The sequence below is a fragment of the Zalophus californianus genome, chromosome 16, assembly GCF_009762305.2.
Source record: "Zalophus californianus isolate mZalCal1 chromosome 16, mZalCal1.pri.v2, whole genome shotgun sequence".
Lineage (NCBI taxonomy): Eukaryota > Metazoa > Chordata > Mammalia > Carnivora > Otariidae > Zalophus > Zalophus californianus.
Genome location: NC_045610.1, coordinates 3,545,800 through 3,568,749, shown reverse-complemented (window position 1 = coordinate 3,568,749; position 22,950 = coordinate 3,545,800). Strand labels below are relative to the sequence as shown.

Sequence of the window (22,950 nt, the reverse complement as noted above, 5' to 3'; positions counted from 1 at the left end):
CTCAGGTCATGATCCCAGGGTCCTGGGATCAAGTCCCGCATCGGGCTCCCTGCTCAGCGGGGAGTCTGCTTCTCCCTCTCCCTCTGCCTCTCCCCGTGCTTGTGAGCTCTCTCTGTCTCTCTGTCTCAAATAAAAATAAAATCTTTAACAAAAATACATAAAATAAAATAAAATAAAATAAATAATAAATCTTAAAAAGGAGAGAGAGAGAGAGAGAAGGCAAGCTCCAAGCTCTAAAGGCTGGCAGGCCAGAGTACCTGGCTAGAATTTAATAATAGTGCCTTGTGATCGTTATAGACACCTCAGCTATTGTCCATTACCTCTGCGACACTAGTCTTTCTGTAGAGAGCAGCAACATAAATTGCCCCTCTGAAATCGTTCTGAACCCCCAAAAAATGAGCTGACTGAAAGAAAAATAGCAAGTAAATACTAGCAGAGGCAGTATGTCAAGACAGCATAGGAATGACAGAAGTCTAGGGAATATTCGGCAACTGCTTCTTGAGCACCTACTATGTGTAGGAAGATGTTCTAGGGGCATCGGGTGCAGCTGCAAACAGAGGCCTGCCTTCCCGGAGTTTGCGTCCAGGTGGGGGCAGCACATTGATCCCAGGACGGCGATCCCTGCCCCTCTGGGGTCCAGCCCTTGCAGGGAGCCACAGTGGGAGGGACAGGGGGGACCCGCAGGTGCAAGCAGCTTCAGGCAACATCGGAGCTGGGGTGGTTGGGTGCTGGGCCTGGACCCAGGCTCTGGCGCGCCCCACCCCCGACAGGCCAGCCCTCGCCACGCCCTGGAGCGCTATTTCCACGCCGTGGTGGCGGCCGTGGAGCAGATGGCCGGCGAACCCAACCCGAACCGGGAGGGACACCTGGAGAGACTAGAGGAGATTTACTGCTCGCTGCTGGGGCCGGCGGCGGCCGCCACGGAGAGCTGCTGCGGTAAGCGGGCCGGGGCAGCGAGGCCCGGCGAGGGCCCGCAGGGGGCGCCAGAGAGCAGCGCTGCACCTGCCGCGCGCGGCTCAAGCGAGTGGCAGCCTGGGGACTGAGGGCCGCCCAGGAACTTGGAAGGTCGGGGGGTGGGGGGGAGCGGGGGCAGCTAAGAAGGTGGGTGATTTGGTCACAATGGCAGCTGGCACCTGCGGGGCACCGCCTGTCCCCCAGCTGCCGTTCGAGGCACTTGACATATTTAAATATTGCATGGATTAATATCCTCAGAGCAAACTTCTGAGACAGAAATTATGCCCCTCGTTTTATAGACAAGAAGCCTGAGTTAGAAAGAGGCTGAAAAATCTTGCCCGACATCACCCGGCTACTAAGAATCAGACCCAGACCGTGTTAGAGAAACACGGCAGGGAGAAAGGTGACCCGGCCTGGCTGCGCTTCTGGCTCGGGGTTAGCGGGAAGGGACCAACCATGGGAGGAAAGGTCTCAAAGGACACGAGGAAGTTTGCAGGAAACAGGGGGCCGCTGAACAGCCTCGGGCAGGGAGGGGGCAGGTGGCTGTTGGGCCCTGGGTGAGCCGATGGGACAGAGAGGAAGCCTGGGCTGGACCCTACGGGAGAGAGGGTCTCTGCACCCACCCTGGGCCCTATAGGAACGCGAGGGGGGAGCAGAGAATGCCACAGCCGTCCTCCTGCCTTCAGGTGACCCCCTGCAGGACCCGCAGCCAAGCATCCCTCTGCCCAGCCCCCACATCACCTTCCACCTGTGGACCGATGAGGAGCAGCTCTGTAAGTGCCTTGCACCTTCTCCGTGGAGAGCTGGCTGGAAATAGGGGTGTGTGTGTGTGTGTGTGTGTGTGTGTGTGTGTGTGTTTCTCGGCATCTGTGTATGCATTCATGTGTCTGTGTGACTGTGCGTATTGCGTCTGCGTGTGTGTATCTGTTGCTGTGTGTGTGTTCGCGTGTGTGCTCCTTGTTCCCTGAGTCGTTCTGCACATCCGGAAGGACCCATTTTCTCTATGTCAGAATGGCTCCTGTGCCGAGGAATCGCCCCATGCCATGTTGATGCTAGTAGACAATGAATGTCCCCGGGGAGGAGGCAGTTACCCAAAATGTTACAGTTCCAGCAGCTGGAGGGGGTCTTCCAGAGAGACCCGCCTGCCTGACACTTCTGTGCACCTGTGTTCCCATGCGGCTGTCCCCAGCCCTTCTCAAGGCAGGCGGGGGGGGGGGGGCGGGCAGGGGTGTGGATTACGGTGGGAAGTGCTGGGCTAGTGAACCGGGTCCAACTCCTGGCACCTCCTTTCCTATGCTGGGTCACCCTACACTGGCTCAGTTTCCTCATGGGTAATAAAATGAAAGCCGGTGAGAAAAGCCTAGCAGTCTTTCCCGGAGCAGGTGCGCTCTGTTCCCTGTGTCCCAGGGGAAGCTACAGACAGCGGGAGGATGGGCAGAAGCCGATGAGTGGATATGATAAAGAGGACTCCAGGGTCAGCTAAGTGGGAGGTACTGCGTGAAGCTGACTTCTTTACTGCAGGACTTCTCAGAGCCTTTCATATGTTTACTAATGGAACTCCACAAGAGGTGGCAGGAATATGCGGGCTTCTCTGTCTTTGGTAGCCACCGAACCTTTGTTCCTTCGTGGGGCATCTTGTGGGGCTTCTATGTGGCTGAACGGTGTTTGAGAAACACAGAACCACGGGCCTTGCCGGGGTGAGACCCCGCCAGCCTCACGTAACTTCTCCGCCCTGACGGTTTGCTTGTCCTCGGCATCCCAGGGAAGGAGCTGGTACTCTTCCTGCGCCCGCGGTCCCGGTTGCGCCTCAGTGCTGACTTGGAGGCCTTGGATCTGCAGGGCCTCTGGCCAGACCGGGAGCTGGCCCGGGCGTCCCTGCTGTCCACCGACAGTGGCATCGAGCGGGACCTCCCTGCAGGGGCCGACGAGCTGCCTGTCCCCAGCAGCCCTGAGATGGAGCGTGCCGGGCTGCAGCGCAAAGGAGGCATCAAGAAGCGGATGTGGCCCCCCGACATCTTGATGCCTGCGTGCTGGGACGGGCCCCAGGGGCTGCACCGCAGGACGGGCATGCCCAGTGGGGATGGGGAGCTACTGCCCGGGGTCTCCCGGCTCCACACGGCCAGGGTGCTGGTGCTGGGCGATGACAGGATGCTGGGGCGCCTGGCCCAGGCCTACCACAGCCTCAGGTAGGGCCCCGTGGCGGGGGCGGGGGGAGGGCAACTGCAGGTGGGGAGGGTGCTGGCCGGGGCACAGGCGGGCCCATGCAGCAGGGGTGCGGTCACCAGCTCGGCACTTTGCAGTGAGCTCCGTAAGCCCCGCCACTGCCCCTCGAGACAGACATGACTGTACCCATTCTGTAGACGGGAACACGGAAGCTTCAGAGAGCTGGAGCACGTCGCCCCACGTCAAGAGATACTAAATACCAGAACCAGAATGTGGAACTGTCGGGAGCCACAACACCTGCCTTTACCCCTGTGCTCTGCTGCCCCTTTCCAGGAAACGAGAGACCCAGAAGTTTTGCCTCACCCCCAGACTCAGCCTGCAGCTCTACTACATCCCCGTGTTGGCGCCCGAGGTGGCTGGGCAGGGCAGGGGAGGGAGGGGAGGGACGTGGGGGAAGGAGTTGGGGGGGGGCTGTCCGCAGCAGGGGTCTGGCTTAGGGGCTGGGCAACCACATCTCTGGCTCCAGGCACTAGAATCCTCTCGTCCTTCCTTAGGATGCGGGGCCGGGGGAGCCCTTCTAGATCAGGTCTGTGTCCCAGAAGCCCCAGATGCGGGCCCTGGAGGCTGAACGTCCCCTCACCGGGCGGGGGGGGGGAAGCAATGAGGGCAGCCTGCCCATTGCTGAATTTTGTTTGGCTTTTCTGATGGAATTCATTGCAAGCTGCTCCTCAAACAGGGGCTCGCACACACAGCATGCTTCCTGGGGTCACATAAAAGGAAATTTCAGACAGTGGGAGCCCATTGAGCTATTGGGGGGTGGGGGACAAACTTACGCTTGCGGCTGTGCATTTCTGCTGTCCCGCTCTGCTTGCTTTTCCGGGAGCAGTAAATTCAAAGCAGTCCTTGTCTCTCCGCTTCCAAGGCTCATGGTCATTTTTCAATGTCCCTTGGCAAGTGGCCCTCAGTCAAGGGTCTCCCAGCTTCGCCGGGGGGCGGGGGGAGGGGTGTAAAACCTAATGGTCTTCACATGGCAGAGAAACTGAGGCCCCAGGAGGTTCAGTGACTGGCCAGTTTGCCTAGGGGACCCTCTGGCCAGGAAGAAGGTGCCAGAGACCGGGCCTGATGGGTCTGCCCCGTCCCCCTTGAACCCCAGGAGCTGCCATCATGCAGACATTCAGAGCTCAGAGAGCTGGCCACGTTCCTGGGCCGCGCAGACCCGTGGTACCAGAGCACCGTCAACACGCTATGCCCGGCCATCCACAAGCTGGCAGAGATGGTAGGGGGCCCGCGAGGGTAAGGGGGGAGGTGGGAGGGGCCCATTTTCAGATACCACCCTTGGCTCTCGACCTCAAGAGTCAGCCCCAGGGCCTGCCGGGGTGGGGTGAGGCTGGAAGGGAGCACAAGGGAGATGCCCTAAGCAGCTCGTGGTGGAAATGCACTCGGAACTCTTAACAGGCACCTGCTCTGGGGGCAGGAGGACACTGGGGACAATGTGAAGGAGAACCTTCTTCCATAAGGGTGTCGGCCCGTTTCTTCCTTCTCTTCTGAGGTTCCTGCGATGGTTTCTCTGTGACTGTAAGAGCCTGTGCCTCCTGAGAGCTCACACGGGCCAGGCACTCAGCAGCCCTACCAAGTAGGCACTCTTGCTGGCGGGTGCTAACGTTGCCATGTCCCCATTTTACAGATCAAGCCGTGGCGATGCAACGAAATTAGGGAACTTAGTCCAGAGTTGCAAAGTGAGAGGTAGAGTCCCACTTGGAATCAGATAGCTTGATTCCAGAGCATATCCTTTGACCACAACACCGGGCTGCTACCCCCCAACCCTCCTGGGTGGTAGGGAGGGAGTTCCCATCTTTTCCTGACTTGAAAAGGCCTTTGTCTATTAAGAGAATCTTTTTTTATATCTTTCCAGTAAACTCTACCCCCATCATGGGGCTCGAACTCACAACCCTGAGGTGGAGAGTCTCATGCTCCACCAACTGAGCCAGCCCCGCAGGCACCCCTCATATTAAGAGAATCTTAACCTTTTTGGTGTTGCAGACTTTTTTTTTTCCACTTTGTTTATTTGCCTATCAATCTCGTCAGTAGTGTTTTCTGACTTACAGAAGTTTGATATTTTTATGCAGTTACACACAGAACTCTTATCCTTTGTGATACCTGCTGTTGGAGTCCTGCTTGGAGAGGTCTTCCTCACTGATTATGTTATATCCAGGATTAAACTAATATTCACTGATCATTTACTGTAACTTTTCAGGTCTCGGTTTTTCCATTTAAATAACCTGCCTGCAATCAGTTTCAGGGTTGAGTGTGAGGCATGCAAATTGCTTTTTTCCAAATGCTTAGCCAGTTGTCCTAAAGCTATTTATTGCATGAGCCATCTTGCCCCGTCAGTCTGAAATGCCCATTTTATCATCTACTAAATTTTTACAGATGCTTGAGTTTATTCCGGGACACTTAACTCTTTCTCGTTAATCCATTCATTATCGGCCACATTAGCATTTTTTAATTTAATAGTTGGCAGGGTAAGCCTACCCCATTACTCTTCCTCTTGAAAACATTTCAGACTATGTTTGTTTGTGTCTGTTTCCAGATAAATATTAGAAATTTGGTCAAATTTTTTTTTTAATCCTTCCACCACCCCCCCCTTGGGATTTCAATTGAAATTTGGAAGAGAATCAGCCTCTTTTAGGGTGTTACGCAGCCCCCTCTGGGAACATGGTGTTTATCTTCATGTAGGGAAGTCTTGTGTGTGTCCCTCAGAATAGCCTTACACTGTTAATCACAGCGCTTTTACCCATTTCTGGTTAAATTTCCTCCTTACGTTTCCTAGTTTTTTTCTTGCCTTTGTGGATGGTGTCTCTCCCCCCTTATATCTGGTCAGCGGGTAGTCCTACATAAAAGGAGCCTCTTGATTTTAGGTACCTGATTTCTAACTTGACACTCTACTTGATTAGGGTGCTTTCTCGTACCTTCTAATAGAGGTGTGCGGGGAGGCCTGTTTCCTGAATTACTGCTTACCCGAAAAATGTCTTTGCGTATGCACAGGAGACTGTTTAGCTGGGTATTGAAATACTTTTTTGCTCAAAACTTGGAGGCTGTTAGAGGAGGAACGTCTTATTTGTGCTCTGTTGTCGGTAGCTTTTATTCCCATGCTGGTACACACGCAGGATTTGGGGTCCTCCCTGTTCTCCTTGCCCTCATAATTAACAATTTGTACGGCCCCAATGCTTCCTCCAAAAGCGGTTTCCACAGGAAGAGACTGGAAACAGTGTGAGCAAGGACAGCCTTGTTAGAGTACATTCACCGGTCCTCCATGTGGCCTTTCTGAAGGGAGCAATATTTCAGTAGGGCCAGACAGGGGAGTCAGAAGAGACGTTATAGGATCGGGTATGAGTTGGATGAGATAAACTCTAGCTGCTTTCCAATTCTGGCACTATGTGAGCATTCCATTTATCTAAAAGAAAAAGAAACTGTGGTTCTGTTTTATGATCATATGAGGAAGGCCTGTAGGACATGGTACTAGTGTTTTCCCAATAACCCACAAATGTAAATTAATCTGTGATATACTTAAATACCCCAAGAGCTGAAGGAGACAGCAGATCCCCTCACTTCTCATGCCCTAGGTCACTTGGCCAGTGAGTGGCTGGAACCCAGCCCAGACTCTGTGATCACTGGCTATATTCCCAAGCATCTTGTCTACCCCAAGGCACCCAGCTCAGTGCCTTCCACCTAGAGGCACCCCATGTGTCTTTGTGCAAGTGGAATGAATCAGAGGCCCTGGGGACCTGGGGGTGGAAATCGGGTGGGAGGAAAGGCCTAGAGTGTGTTGAGGGACCAGCTGGTTTAGTGCCTCACAGAGGGTACGTGGGAATGTTTTGGAGTTTCTCTGTTACCAAAATAGCACCCCCCACAGTCACATGGAGGGCGGTGACTGAAGACCTTCTCTGCCCCTTCACAGCCCCCTTCCCTGGACACATCCCGGACTGTGGACCCCTTCATCCTGGATGTCATCACCTACTACGTTCGCATGGGCACCCAACCCATCTACTTCCAGATCTATACTGTCAAGGTAGGTATCCCCCACCCTGGGACTCCACGGGTAGTGTATTAGCCTGCAGGACCCCTGGACCCCACCCCCTAAAAACACCCTAGCTCTGGGGAAATGCAGGTTACCAGGGTACAAATCACAGACCCACTGGACTTGGTTGTTAACTGTATCCTCCTAATCCTTGGATGCATTGGATAATTCTCAGCTTCAAAGACCTCCAGTGCAAGCAGAAACAGAATTTGTTCATGTGGAGGGATGCCTTAGGCTTTGACCCTGTAGAGGACGGGGGACAGGCAGCTGTGAAAATTATCACCAGGAATTGCTTTACCTCAGAATTCCTAGATGCTCACTTTCTAGGCTCTGATCACAAACTCCCATCCCTGCAAGACCCTCTCACCTTCTCCTCCAGGACCTGCCTCCTTAGAGAGGTGGGCGGGTCCTTCTGCTTTCTCATGTCCATTGGCTCCTTGCCGTGGTTTCCTGTCCCAACCCCGGCCTCCCTGCCCTGCTGTCTCCCGAGCCCAGAGCAGTGCTGCAGTGTGCCTTACCTTTCACTAAGCTCGGGCTCCTGAGCACCATCTGGAAAACATTCCAAAGCCCTCCGGCTGGACACAGACACCTCCGTGGTGTCCAGCCTCAGCTGGGCCTACACTGCCTTCTTGGCAAGCTCCCCCTTCCCTGCTTTTCTCCTGTCCTTCACTTTCAACAAGTGACTTTGTCATCCACACCACTGGGGAAAATGGAGACCATTAGGTGTCCCCACGCGTGCTGTCCACACCTATCAGTGCATCCACACCTTCGCATGCGCCTCCCCAGTGGATACGGAGCACCTCCAGCTCCAGCAAAACCCCGTTACCCGCGCCCTTCCTGTCCTCACCCACCTCCTCCCGGACCTCCCCCTCAGCCAGCCCCTCTCCTGGGCCCTCCCCTCCCCCATGCTGTCCTTGCCACCGAAAATGCGCAGAACAGCCTCTGGAGCCTGCAAGGTTTCCATTCATATTCCTGCTAAGCGTGTTGCCTAGGGACAGGGCCTGGGAGGGAGAGCCCAAGAATCAGACTCTTCCCAGACTTTGTCTCAACCTTATCTCCCACCTTGTTTTCAAGCTCCCAGGCTCAAATGGTGGCAGGGAAGTCAGGTTTTTAAACCCTCTGGTTCCCAAGACTGTCCAGCTCTTGTAGGCTGATCCAGTCAGAAAGGAGCTCTCTTGGACGAGAAGTGTTTCTGCCCTCTGTGCTAAGTTCCACCAGCGTCTGCTGACAGTTGGCGCTTTCTTAGCGTCCCTCACCGACACACACCTGCATCCCCGCCCCCTAATGCTTCAGCCTCCTTAGGCTCGGGGTCTGAGCGCGGGTCTCCAGTGGGCAGGCCGCCCAGTCCCCACCGGGTAGAAGGATGCTCACCGCCCTTCCACTCCTCTTGGACTGTTCACTTGCAAAATGCCCCTCCTGGCTCCCGTTTTGTGTTGGGGAAGACTCTTGGAGTTGCAAGTAACAGACATCTTAAAAATCGGTGTCAGGAAACGAGTTCTCTTGGCTCACCTCGCTGGCAAGGGCAGGGGGGACGTGGTTTTGGAAAAGCTGGGTCTGGGGCTTCAAACGGGGTGATCAGTACTGCGTCTGCCTTGCTTCGTCTCCCGTCCTGGTGACCAGATGACCTGCAGCAGTCCCGGGCCAGCATTTTTTCAAGCTCAGCAACCCCAGATGGGGAGAGGGTGTCCCTTTTCCAATGGGATCGAGGCTAATTCTCATCAGTACGCCGATCACTGTGACCCAGGAGATGGGCCACACGTCTGTCCGCCCTGAAGCCAGGGCTGTGGGGTTAGATGGCCCGACCTCCATCCCCGTCTCTTTCTGTCTCGCTCTGTCCTCCAACCAGGCAGTCTGGCACTTCTGACACATTCTTGCCAGTGACCTCCAGTCGCCAGACCCGAAGGATGCTTCCTGTCCTCTCTTTTGGGCCCTCTTCTACTTTTGACACCCCGGGCCACGATACTTTTCTTCCTTTGTCTGTACAGTTAGATATGTGATATCCATGTGTGTGTCACAACAGCAAAATCAAGGCCCTCATTTCCCCTTCTTGAAGCCCGCCCCCCACCTGACTTCTGGAACCTTCTCTCCTGCTACTCGTCCTCTGTGACCTTCAGAGAGGCTTCTTTGCCCAGTAGCCCCTTCATTCTCTCTTTGCTTTCCATACACACCCTGATGCTCCCACCCCCAAGGCTTTGCTCACACTGTGCCTTATCCTGGACTTCCCTTCCTGACCCCACCACATCCTCCCCTGCCTCCTCGCCAGTCCTCACCTCTCTGTTTCCTCCTGCCCCCCAAGCGGGCTCAGGTGCTTCTCCTCTGTGTCCACAGTGCTGTGGGCACAGCCCTTGCTTTTCCCTACACCCCAATAACATCCCTGCTCTGTGCATCGCTCCCCACCCAAACTGTGAGTCCCTGGAGAGATGGTTCTGCGCTTTGTTTGAATCTGAATTTTTTTTAAGATTTTCTTTTTAAGGAATCTCTACACCCAACATGGGGCTCGAGCCCACAACTTTGAGATCAAGAGTCATGTGCTCTACCGACTGAGCCAGCCAGGCGCCCCCTGTATCTGAGTTTTGAGTCTCACGCCATTAACACAATAGTATGTGTACATGCCTGTGTGTGAGTGCATGCATGTGTGTGCATGCATGTATGTGCGTGTGCAGGCACGTGTGTGCGCGTGTGAGTGTGCACGTGTGTGCATGTGGGCGCGGGCGTGCACACGTGTGCATGCGTGTGGGTGTGCATGTGTGTATGCATGTGAGTGTGCATGTGAGTGTGCATTGTGTGCATGTGTGTATGCATGCGTGCGTGTGCAGGCATGTGTGTGAATGTGAGTGTGCGTGTATGCATGTGTGTGCGCATGCGTGCATGTGTACATACGTGTGTGCAGGCGTGCGTGTGCTTGCAGATGTGCACGTATGAGTGTGCGTGCGTATGTGCATGCGTGTGCGAGTGTGCATGCGTGGATGCGTGTGTGTGCATGTGTGCGTGCATGCATGTGCGTGTGAGTGCATACGTGTGTGCGTGCGCGCGCACACGTGTGTGCATGCATGTGTGTGTGCGTGCAGACAGTGAATCTGTGTGGCACTGGTGGGCTGTCAGGGTGCAGCAGGTGTGGAATCAGAGGCCATGTGGGGTGGTAGAGAGTCCACAGCCTGGCTGGTCCCTCCGCTTGCTAGCTCTGTGGTCATGGGCACCTGGAAAAGAGGTATTATGATCTTCACCTGCCTTAGGGGTTTCATGAGGCTTCAAATATGGTAAAGACATGGGGGGAGGGGCAGGGCAAGGAGGTAGGCACGCAGATGATTCCAGAGCCGTTCCAGAGCAGCGGCTGAGATGCTGAATGATAGCCCAGCTTTGCTGCTTGTGACCTGGGACAAGTCAGCGCACATCTCTGAGGCTTAGTGTCCAGGATCCTAATGGAGGCTAATGAGGCCCATCCCCTGGTGCTGCTGGGGGGTTAAATGAGGTCACGTAGGTCAAGGGCCTTTCTCAGAACGTCTAGTGCAGAGTAAGGTCCCAACAAAAGAGACTCTTGAGTCCCCTCCCCCACCGGGTCTCGTTCATCCAAAGATCCGGCCCGCATTCCCCCAGCAAACGTCTGCGACAGAGCTGGACGTTGGCACGTGTCCCGGGCTTCCGCTAGGATCTCCCTGCTAGCTCAAGTCTAATGACTATTTCCGTGAGTCCCCATTCCATGTTCTTTTTTTTTTCTTTTTTTTTATTATGTTATGTTAATCACCATACATTACATCATTAGTTTTTGATGTAGTGTTCCATGATTCATTGTTTGCATATAACACCCAGTGCTCCATGTAGTACAAGCCCTCCTTAATACTCATCACCAGGCTCCCCCACTCCCCCACCCCCCCTTCCCTCTAAAACCCTCAGTTTGTTTCCCGGAGTCCATAGTCTCTCATGGTTCGTCTCTCTCTCCGATTCCCCCCCTTCATTTTTCCCTTCCTTCTCCTAATGTTCTCCGTGCTGTTCCTTATGTTTCACATATGAGTGAAACCATATGCTAATTGTCTTTCTCTGCTTGACTTATTTCACTCACCATAATCCCCTCCAGGTCCATCCATGTGGATGCAAATGGTGGATATTCATCCTTTCTGATGGCTGAGTAATATTCCATTGTATATATGGACCACATCTTCTTTATCCATTCGTCTGTTGGAGGGCATCTCAGCTCTTTCCACAGTTTGGCTATTGCGGACATTGCTGCTATGAACATTGGGGTGCATGTGGCCCTTCTTTTCACTACATCTGTGTCTTTGGGGTAAATACCCAGGAGTGCAATTGCTGGGTCATAGGGTAGCTCTATTTTTAACTTTTTGAGGAACCTCTACACTGTTTTCCAAAGTGACTGTACGAACTTGCATTCCCACCAACAGTGTAAGAGGGTTCCCCTTTCTCCACAACCTCTCCAACATTTGTTGTTTCTTGTCTTGTCCATTTTTGCCATTCTAACTGGTGTAAGGTGGTATCTCCATGTGGTTTTGATTTGAATTTCCCTGATGGCTGATGATGTTGAACATTTTTTTCATGTGTCTGTTAGCCACTGTATGTCTTCTTTGGAGAAGTGTCTGTTCATGTCTTCTGCCCATTTTTTTGACTTGGTTATTTGTTTTTTGGGTGTTGAGTTTGAGAAGTTCTTTATAGATCTTGGATACCAGCCCTTTATCTGTAGTGTCATTTGCAAATATCTTCTCCCATTCTGTGGGTTGCCTCTTTGTTTTGTTGACTGTTTCCTTTGCTGTGCAGAAGCTTTTTATCGCAATGAAGTCCCAAAATTTCATTTTCACTTTTGTTTCCCTTGTCCTTGGAGACATGTCTTGAAAGAAGTTGCTGTGGCTGATGTCAAAGAGGTTACTGCCTATGTTCTCCTCTAGAATTTTGATGCATTTCTGTCTCACATTGAGGTCTTTCATCCATTTAGAGTTTATCTTTGTGTATGGTGTAAGAGAATGGTCGAGTTTCATTCTTTTGCATGTGGCTGTCCAAGTCCGTGTTCTGAGGAAGGCCCCGCACCGCCCCACCCCCCAGAGGTTTCTGGGGGCCGCCTCTGCCATTCCCGTCTCCTTCTGAATTCTCCTTCTTCCCCCGGCATCCCGAGATGGATCTTTATCACCTTCCCCCTTTCAGACCTAACTGAGGAATTTAGGCCCTTTCTTGGGTTTCCAGAAGACAAAACCAAACAACGCAAAGTGGCACAATTGGGAGAAACCTCTCACGCAGTTAAAGGGAGTAAACATCTCCGCACCGCAAATAAAAGGAAAGGTTAGGCATCCGTCCACAGTCAACGCCTTCAGCTGGAGGCCCCAGGAGCGCACCTGCCCCCGCATGGAGCTGGGTTTGCGGATGCGGGAGGAGCAGTGCACGGCGTGGGCAACCGCCGGGAGTGGTTCTGTGACTGGGCATCTCGGACGTTCTTAATTCAGAGTGATCCTTCGATTCTGAGAGGCAGCCGTCCCCCTCACGCTTACCTCGATGGCAGGGTAGGGGGGGATGCGGCCCCCACAGCGTTCCCGTTTTTTCCTGTGTTTGCGACTGTGGCAGGGCCTGGTGTTAGTCTTGACCCATCAGCGTCACCGAGCGGCCTCCCCTAAGGATGCTGGCGTCTGTGAAGTCCTTGACGGTCCATGCGAGCACGAGGCCTCGCTGGGAGCGCCCGCCCAGCGCACAAACCACTCTCGGTAGCCACTCTTCCTTCGGGATCCCCGCTCTCAAAAATCCCCGTGGCCACCCTTCCCCGCTGCGCTGCCTGGCTCCCCTCAGAGGCCTCTCTGGCCCCACATTTCTGCCCTTCCCCCAGAGTGGCTCAGCTCCCTCTAGCCCTTCCCTCCCAGCCCAGCTCACGGTGCACGTCAGGAATGTGGTTCCCCTCACTGGACACAGCCCCACAACGTGAGAATTCTGTCCCCAGCTCCTGCCCTCCCCATTAGACCACACTGGTTACAGGTAGTTAGGGTTTCAAGACCAGCTTCTTCCCCGATTTATAAACATGTTACGTGGCTGGAGACATGTGGACCACAGGTGCAGGAAGTCACTGGATGCGGCTCAGAATCTAGCGCTAGCAGGATGGTGGGGGACCCTCCGCCCTGCTTCCGGACACTATTCAACTATCCACACCCTCGGGCTCTGGGGGAGGAGGGTGAGCTGGCCTCCTTCAAGCCTCCTCCCTGTCCCCCTTCCCTCCAGATCTTCAGGGACCTGAGCCAAGACCCCGCAGAGGACATTTTCCTCACTGAGCTGAAGGTGAAGATCCAAGACTCCAAATTCCCCAAAGGTGAGCATCGGTTTCCCCTTTCCCAGAGCTGGCTGACTCCACTTGCCGCGCCCCCCGCCCCCCGCAAGCCCTGTTTCCAGAAAGTCCCCCCCGCTCTCACCTTCGCTGAATCCCGGGATGCCCTTGGCTCCTCCAAGCCTGCCTAGACTGGAACCCTCGAGGTGCTTCCTTCCATCCGGGGAGAGGTGCTGTCAAAATTCAGGAGCTTAGCTCGCCCTCGGTGAGGTGGGGAGCAAGGTGGGAGCCTCCCATCCTTAGCCTCTTCTCCCTTTGTGCTTCAGATGGCTTTGCACCCAGGAGGAAGGGCGCGGCCGAGGGCCCAGGGGCCGAGCTGTCCATCTGCTACCAGAAGGTGCGTGGCCATGGGCGTGCTCAGAGGAGGTTGGGGGGGTGAGTACGGCAGGATGGAAGCAGGCGCCAGGGACGTGCAGGTGAGGAGCAGATAGAGCCAGAACCTTCAGCCTCTTTTCTTGCAGCTGCCCCCAGACTTCTCCCAGCCTCTGGAGAGTTTTGCAGGGATGGGCGGATTACAACTGGCCTTGCATGCAGCCCAGGAGGCCACCTGATTTAAGGAACAAGGGGGCTGTCCCATCGCTCAAAAATACCTTCCTCCCTGGCCGACCAGATGCTTGAACTGATGGCATCAGAGACATATTCCCTTGGGTCTGGGGGGCTGAACGTGTTCCCTGGGGCCAAGAGCGCTCTAAGCCTCTCTCCGCCAGCCCCTTGTTGGACAGGAGCGACACAGACAAGACTCTCGGTCAGGCCAGGGGCGGGAAGCGGGACTGTTGACATGAGGATGCCCAGGGACAGGGCTCTTCTGAGGACCCCCATCTGTTCCTGCCTCCCCCTCCCCAGGCCCTGCTCAGCCACCGCGCCCAAGAGGTCTCCAGTTCCCTGCGGGCCACTGGGCTGGTCCTGAAGGCCCTTCCAGCCAGTGACACTGAGGGTGAGGAGCAAGAGAGAAGGCACAAGAAGCAGGGAGGACGGGGAAGAAGGAGAATGACAGTCGAGTGACAGTAGACGGGAAGAGCCAGGGGAGTTGGGCCTCCCACCTATCCCTGAGATCCTAGAGAATGAGGCTGAGCCCCTACCGGTGCTGGGCCCCGGGCCGGGCGCTGGATACCTGGGGGAGGCGCGGTCCCCACCCTCAGGCTGCTCACCAGCGGGGAACGCACCGTAGCCGTGGCCTCTGGCTGCGCCCTGTAGCCCCGATGAGACACACCAGCTGGAAGTGGGAGGCACCCCATGGAGGCAGGTGCGTTGCCCTCCTGCTTCTGCGTCGGGCCCGTAGAGCTAGCTGTGTCGGGTCTGGAGATGTTGAATGTCGTTCCACGGGGCAGGTACTCTCCAGTTCGCAAAAGGCACCACTGGTCCAAATTACCTAATTCTGGCCAATTGCCTAATTAGAGCTATACAGTAGATAATCAGATAGTCGATCTAATGACCTAACTACCTAAATCCAAAATGGGGATGAAAAAAGATACCAATTTATAGGCATATCGTAAATTATACATATGAGCTCTCCCGTTAGCCCCCTGGTCTTCTGAAATGACGAAAAGTTTTGTAAGGTGGATTAACGTCACCGAACACCTTCATCGGAGGCCAGGCCATATTCAAAGCCAAACACGTCAACGCTTTGAATCCTATGAGATAGGCATTATTACTGTTAGCAGCTTTTTACCGGAGAGGTAATGAAGCCAGAAAAATGACCCACCCAAGGTCACATCCCACCTCCTTCCTCCTAGGTTCAGGGCCCACCCACGCCCCCCCATCTGCTGCTCCAGTCATAGACCACAGGTACCTGAATGTCAACGTGATGGAGGTGGTCAAGTCCTCCAACTTGGCGGGCAGGTCCTTCTCTGTAAGTACTGGTTAGAATGGGATGCTCCGACAGGGTAGGTGGCTGGGAGCCCGGGGTGGGGGTGTTCAGAGAAGGGGAAATGTCTTCTGAGCCTTTGCTGTCGAAGTGGGTCTTCCTATTGGAAAGAATCTGTTTTCCCCCCATCTGTGAGGTGCTGAGCGTAAGTAAGACACAGTGAGACTTAAGGCCTTGCCCTCCACCTGCTGGCCCTCCAAGGACCTAGAACATGCCCCCAAATAGAAACTGCGTGCACATTCTGGCTTCTCCTGTAGGACCCAGGAGTCAGACTCCTACGCAACAAACCTTGGACCAAATCAAACCAGCTTTTTTAACCTCACTGCCCTTTGCCCTTATTGATACTTACTGATTTGGATTCCCTTATTGATACAGACCTAGGACCTGCCCATATGCTCCCTATCTGATGGCCTCTCTGGACTTCACTTCCCTACTCAACTGGGCTGTGAACCCCATGATGATACCTGAACCCTACTCCAGACGCCCTCCACTCCCCCCACACCACCGATCAGGCAGACACTCCCTTGGGATCAAGCCGCCTACTCAGTCTGGCTCCAGTGGCTTCTTCTGGAATAAATCCTACATCCACGGGAGCAAACACCTGACCTCCCACCTCAACAGGACCCTTGGCATCACTCAACCCTCTTCTCTTGCAGCTCTTCTGGGCTCTTGTTCATCTATGTTAGTTCCATTTCTCCAGCGTGGCCTCTCTAGCTACCACTGCGCTCCTTCTCTTCCTGGTCAGGGGTCTTGAGAGATACCCCCACAGGAGTTTCCAGTCCCTTGCCAAAGACTCTCCTCCCCACTGCCATCTGCATACAGCCCACCCCACCGTGGCAAAGTCACCTCCGGGCCACTAAGACCCAAGGTCACCTTCGAGTCCTTAATGTTTCTTTTTCTTCCCCTTTAAAAATAATGTTTGTTTTTGGGCGCCTGGGTGGCTCCGTCGTTAAGCGTCTGCCTTCGGCTCAGGTCATGATCCCAGGGTCCTGGGATCGAGTCCCGCGTCGGGCTCCCTGCTCCATGGGAGCCTGCTTCTCCCTCTGCTTCTCTCTCTCTCTCTCTCTCTACCCCCCTATCTCTCATGAATGAATAAATAAAATCTTAAAAAAAATAAATTAAAAAAATAAGTTTGTTTTTTACAAAGATTTTATTTATTCATTTGACAGAGAGAGACAACAAGCAGGGAGTCCTTGAAGGGGATCTCAGTTTCCAATCCCTTGGGCCTGTCCCCTGGCCCCCATGGCTGTTGAAACCCAAGCCCCTTGATTCCTGACATCACCAAATGCCCGTGGGACGACAAAGCATCTGACCCACACGACTTCAACTTTAGAATTTATATGGCATTGTCTTCACTGCCCCATCTAGGATCGATTTTTAAATATCCTGTGATAACTAAAGAGGACATGTGTGTTTCCTGTCTACAGAACACAAACTAAGGTACTTCCTTATTAGGTCAAACACATCATATTACTCAAATCTGTCGTGTAGAAATGTTGGCCTGCTTCATCTAGCCAAAACAAGAAGGGTTTGTCTGCATTCCCAGTATGGCTTTGATTTTGTCAATTCGATCTCAGTTTGTTCAAACCTGAGTGTTCTAGTTTCTGATACTGCTACGGTGGGATGGGATGCCTCCTTCTGCCCAGTCTTTGTATAAGACTTCCTTTCTCTCCTTTCCTAGAAGCTTCTGATGCTTCACTTCATAGAAGGCTCTGGAATATCACAAGCACATGCGTTGGTGGAATCTTTTTCATTCATTATTGTGGATCTTTAAAGGACGTTATCAATCTGGAGACTCCCATCTTTTGGTTCTAACATATTTCCTAATGTAGTTTTAAAAATTATTTCCTTCCTCTTCCCTCTTTTTTCTCAAAGTTCTACATAACTGAATTGTGACTTTTTGGCCTCTTTCCCTGGGCTCTTTTTCCTAAACCGGTTCCTTAAATAGCTACTGTTCTCAACTTTCATCCACAGCTCACTTCTTTTCTCATTCCCTGGACTACCTAACCCACATACGTGGTTTGAGTCTGATGTGCTCGGGACGCCCAAATCTCTGTCTCCTGCTCTGGTAGTCAAACCCCGAGTTTCTGACTCTGCATTCCACTCCGTGGGAACCAGACGTCCCACAACACCCCACTCTCAAGACCTGCAAAACCAAAGCCAGTACTTTCAGATAATTAAGAGCTCTCCAGAACCAGACTGAGCCGTCCTGGGTTTCGGAGCTCGGCTCTGCCATTTAGCAGCTGTGTGACTTCAGGCGAGTTAATCAAGCTGCCTGTGCCTCAGTCTTATCATCTGTAAATGGGGATGATAGTAATAGCACTGAACTTACCCAGTCGTTGCGGGGATGAAATGATGGTCACATGCACAGCTCTCAGAAGAGTGTGTGGCCAAGTAAAAGCTATGCACGTGCTAACAATGATTTTTAATTCATTCTCTGCCCGCTGTGGCTGACCTCTCCCTTAATGGTACAATCCTTACCCAGTCACCTCTGCCACGACCCTGGGAGTCCGCTCAGATTCCTCCTCTTCCTCCCTTCCCTGTGTCCTGCTTTGCTCTCTCAACACTTCTCGAACCTCGCCCTTTCCCCCATCCCCCTCCTTCTGAGCCACTTAGATTGACAAACCACCCCAATTTGCCCAGGACCGAGGACGGCTTCCCGGGGCATGGGACATCCTGTGCTAAAGCCTGGACAGTCCCAGGCAAATCAGGACGGGTTGGTCACCCTTGCTCCAGACCCTCACCATCCCCTTTTCCTGGACAAACGCCGTAGCCTCCTAGTTGGTCCCCCTCATGCCCCTGCAGTGCCCCTTAGGTCCACCTTCCACATCTCTGCCCGAGTGCTCTAAAACCCCTCTGTCATTTCCCATTCTCCACAGCAGAAGGGCAGCAAAACCCTCTAGTTTTGCATAGTGTGATTCCCCCCGCTCCTCACCCCTAAATAGTGCACTATTTCTGGGACAGCCCAGCCACTGTAGGAGAGCTCTGATTGGCTGAGAGGTCCACCCCCCGCCCCCGGAGCTGAAATCTACCTTCCTATTGGACAGCTCTGTGCGGGAGCCTCAAGCCCCAAGGTGGACCCCTTTACCCTCCTGCATTTCCCAGGTCCTGTGACAGTTTGTTTCTAATGACCTCTCTAAACAACCTGCCTGTAGGCATTTTGAAAATCGAAACTTCTCGCCCCATCGAGTTCCCTTTTACCCCTGCGCTGCCTTACTCGGGGAAATTCCGGGAGACATTCTTTGCTCCGGGAACCCAGGCCGGTCCCTACCATCCATTTGTGTTCTGCACAAATGGATGGATGATAAACGCCGAGTGGCAGGGGAGGTTCACGGCGAGCTAGAGTGAAGGTATTCTCCGCTTGGAGAACAGCAGGGCAAGGGCATTCGTGGTAGCTGGCTTGCTGAGTTTAAGAGGCAGATACTGGCCAGATTGGAAGTTTGATGTAGGAAAATAGTGGGAAATAAGGCAGGAATGGTAGGGTTGGAGCTTTGGGGACATGGGAGACAGGAAGCCACCAACAGTGAACTATGAATAGCAGCCTTTTGCTCAGCCCCTGAGACCCTTTGCAAATTCGGCTGGCCCTTTCAACTGACCTCCACGGCTGCACCTATAGAGTGAAATCCCAGAGTCCTGGGGTCCCCCAAGGGCCAAAGCCAGGCAGGTCCGCATGTGTCCAGGCATGCAGGCCACAAAGGGGAAATGAAGGCATCTGTCTACACAGCAAGCAGGTGGAAGGAGGCCTTTAGACTGCCTCTGGCTACCGGAAGGGCAGGGTCATGGGAGCCCAGATCCTGCTGGGAGTTACCTAGAGCGGCCTGATGCAGAGAAAGAGCACTGTGTCTGGAGTCAGGGAGATGCATCCCACACCTACTACTGTGAAAGCTTTAGAAGATCACAGTCAATACCTCCGGACCTTGGTCTTGTCCTCTGTAGGAACCCAGAGTTTCCCTCACCAGCAGGGGTCAGTTCAGGTGGGGTCCCCTAAGCTATCATAATTCATCTGGCTTTCCCCACTCCCCAGCCTGCACAGGACTCCAGCCTCCCCGCAGTCTCTCCAGGCACTTCTGGAAGGTCGTGGACCACAACTGCCCACCATAGCCAAGGGCCCCAGGCCCTGATGCTGCCGTGGGTCCTGATGCACAACAGGGGACAAGTCCCCTTTCCCTTTGTGTCACTCTCTGTCCCAGCAAGGCTTAAGGCTTTCTGCCTTTGCTCAAACCCACCTATTCCGACTCACAGGAGTCTATAGATAGAGGGATGGCAGGAGGGGGCTTGGGCTAGGAGACAGACGGAGCAGCAAAAGAACCCGCAGTGGGGTCCCCATCCCCTCTGACAACTGAAGCCGCTACTCATGCTTGGCTCTTTCTTGCACAAGTATAATTAAGAAGGAGTGTAACAACTGGCCAGCAAATACAGGGCTTACCGTGTCTTGGGCACTTGGTATATTCTCTCCCTTTTAAGCTTCACAAAACAATCCTACAAGGTAATTGCTATTACTACCATGTTTTTGTTTTTGTTTTTGTTTTCTCACTAGGTGAGAAATAAAAGCACAGAGAGATTAAGAAATACGTCCAAGGTGACACAGCTAATAAGTGGCAGAGTTGAGACCGGAACCCAGGCAGTCTGTCTGTAGGGCACCTGGGTGGCTCAGTTGGTTAAGCATCCGACTCTTGATTTCAGCTCAGGTCATGATCTCAGGGTCATGATCTCAGAGTTGTGGGTTCGAACCCCCTGCATCAGGCTCCGCACTCAGTGGGGAGTCTGCTTGAGAATCTCTCCCTCTGCCCCTCTCCCCGTTCTCTCTCTCTCTTTCAAATAAATAAATAAATCTTTCTTAAAAAAAATTTTTTTCCTTGCCTGGGCTCGACTCCAGACCACTTAAAATCAGAATCTCTAATTTTATATTTTGGAAAGGTGATGCTCATGAGCAGCCGGGATTTGCGAATTCTTGAATGAGAATGAATCCTTAAGGCTCAGAACGTTGTGGGGATGAACCACCCAAAGCTGCTGTCTGCACGTGGGGGGCGCCGGCCACCTGGAAAGGCCATCTGACTGCCCCACGTGTATCTGACCCCTAGATGATTCCACGATACAAACAGATATAGGCCCGGTCTGCATCATGAGAATAGGTGGCTGCTTCCCAGGGAAATAATTTTGCATGTAATCCAATTCTGAGATCTGCAGTCGGAACTCACAGAACCCCTGAAATACTGCCCCCCCAACATTGCACATGTGATATATGCACCTGGGATATGGGTGTGCTGAGGCCCCCGGATAACCTGGCAAGCACCAGCCACAGCATTCGCGGTGGTTTGAAATTTAGGACAACAGATCGGGCGAAGACTTGCAGAAATGAGAGACCCAAGGGCCGGGGGGAGCACAGATGCAGTTTCTGCAGACTTGTCAGTGCTCCAAGTCACTTGCAGAAGAGAGCTGGGGACCCCGTGGGCTGGACTGTGGAAATACACCACAGAGGGCAGGAGGTGTTGGCAAGGTGAAGGTCATGAAGGTGACACTCACACGAGCTGTCTCTCTGTTGTAGACGGTGATGAACACCTTCCGGACAGCCACCATCCAGATCCAGAGCCAGGACCAGAGGCTCCTGACGCTGCTGCTGGACAAGGACAGTCGGCGCACGTACAGGGATGTGGTCAGGTGAGGCTGGGCCTCACCACCCCTCCGTGCCCCACAGAGCAAGCCCCTACCACCTCCTGCCTCTAGCCCAGGACACCTGTCGGAGGCAGACCCTGGGGCTGGGCAGGTGGGGTCCACCTGCTGGCGTGGACTGAGGCCAGTGCCCGGTGACTTCCTGGGAATCCAGGAAGAAGAGCAAATGAGTGGGGCAGCCGATGATACCAATGTTTCCGGAGATTTCCTGTGCATCCACTCAGCCCGTAACCGTAGCCACAGATGCAACCCCCCTATGCGGGCACTGACCTCTCCCACACAGGCTGGCCTTCTGTGGCAGTTGTGCCCCAGTTAATGCGACCCTTAGCGGTTTCCCCCAGGGCAGAGTAGTTGGGTAAGGATGGGGTGTACACAGAGGGACCCACGCAGGCACACCTCCTCTCCCGGGGTTCACCCCTGGCCTGGGTGCTCTTTCCTTGCGCTGACTCCCCCTTCTCTGTCTGCAAGGCCTCCTCCCATATACCCTGCAATAGAGGGGTTGTCTTTACAATGCCCCAGCAGATCTGACCCCAGAGATGGGTCTCCTGAGCTGGCCTCTCTCCACCCACAGGTTCGAGGTTGCTCCCTGCCCAGAGCCGTGTTCCGGGATGCACAAGTCCAAGGCGCCGTGGCTCGGTTCACCCCAGCCGGAGGTGGAAGGGACCAAAGCCAAGCCCAAGCCCCTTCTGATGCCCATCAACACGTTCTCCGGCATCGTCCAGTGAGCCCGAAGGGGCGGCAGAAGTGCTGAATCTGAGAGCCCCAGACCAAGAGGAAGGATACACTACCCCGCCAGCCTCCCAACCCTCACATCAGCAGCCGGGACAAGGCCTGGCTGCCCTGGGTGGCTTCTGGCTGTGAGTAGGAGCCAGCGAGTGACCGGAGCACAGGGAGCTCGGCCGTGGCAGGTGATGGTGCAGGGCCCACACCCAGGCCCAAAGATGGCCCCCACAAAGCTGCACACACACACAAGCAAGACCCAGCTCCGAGCACAAATGTCCACATGCCTTCATTTATTTTTAGGCCCCTCCTCTCCCACTCAAGCTCCCCCCTCGCCCCTTAAAACCCAAGTGAGAGCTGCTATCTTGTCCAGGGTCCCGTGGCCTGGGGGGAAATGGGAAGCAGGGCAAAGGCACCTCGTCTCTCCTGAGTCTGTTCCTTTCCTCCCTCTAGCCATCACCCACGCCCTGCGTGCCCAGGCAGGTTTCTCTCCTGGAGGAGAGGAAAATATCAGATTCAATAAAAGCACACTAAAGCACTTTTGCTTTTATCTAATACCTAGTGACATTTGGATTTTAATAGAGATCCAGGGCCGTACGTGATCTAACCTAATGAGTCCTCTTAGGCCAGTTGGGAGTTCCGTGGAGTATTATTGGTGCATTCTCTCTGGCGCCCGCCCCTCTCCCCGTTCGCGTGGACTTCGGGACTTCTGACTGGCACTGTCCCAGAACAGAGATGGCGATGCAAAGTCATTTCAAAGGAGCCAGATAGTAAAGACATGAAAATTCCTGGCTTTTGAGTTCCAAAACTTATATCCAGATGCAAAATAGGGAAGATCAGGGACACAGAACTTCTGTCCTCACTGCTAGGACTAGGTAGAGGGCAGGAGGGAAAGCGGAGAGGGCAGGGTCCCAGGGGAGAGTGGGAGGAGGGTTGTGGAAGAATCCCTTTCAGGTTCGGGGATCCAGGGGTACAGAAGTGGGTGCTTTACTTCCGGCCTCATTGCCCGGGGAGTGGGGGCAACTCTGGAAGACTCCCTGTGAGAGGGGCTTCCTGGGGGTCTAGGCAGAGGGGTCCAAGGGACACCAGTACGGCAGTGTGCCCGCCCCTCAGTGGACATCAGCCCTGGACAGAGTGACGACGGAGAAGTGGATGGATGTGAGATCCTCCATGGAAGCTGCCCCCTCCCAAAAGAGA

General features: G+C 54.0%; 1 protein-coding gene across 7 annotated transcripts in view; it reads left to right on the top strand.

Annotated features, from left to right (window-relative positions):
- Positions 1-22,297, top strand: part of PIK3R6 (phosphoinositide-3-kinase regulatory subunit 6) — a 51,260-nt gene extending 28,963 nt beyond the window's left edge. For 6 of the 7 annotated variants that reach the window (XM_027568286.1, XM_027568287.1, XM_027568289.1 and 3 more), the window contains 12 exons: positions 771-936; positions 1,641-1,727; positions 2,717-3,140; positions 3,451-3,529; positions 4,271-4,393; positions 7,076-7,186; positions 13,397-13,484; positions 13,766-13,836; positions 14,343-14,433; positions 15,233-15,348; positions 20,909-21,021; positions 21,605-22,297. In XM_027568286.1, the coding sequence (XP_027424087.1) occupies positions 771-936; positions 1,641-1,727; positions 2,717-3,140; positions 3,451-3,529; positions 4,271-4,393; positions 7,076-7,186; positions 13,397-13,484; positions 13,766-13,836; positions 14,343-14,433; positions 15,233-15,348; positions 20,909-21,021; positions 21,605-21,758 (1,623 nt within the window). In that variant the 3' untranslated portion in view covers positions 21,759-22,297. Of the gene's footprint in view, positions 1-770; positions 937-1,640; positions 1,728-2,716; positions 3,141-3,450; positions 3,530-4,270; positions 4,394-7,075; positions 7,187-13,396; positions 13,485-13,765; positions 13,837-14,342; positions 14,434-15,232; positions 15,349-20,908; positions 21,022-21,604 lie in introns of those variants that run through there. The other variant, XR_003515382.1, reaches the window with a different exon arrangement.
- Positions 22,298-22,950: the final 653 nt, after the last annotated feature.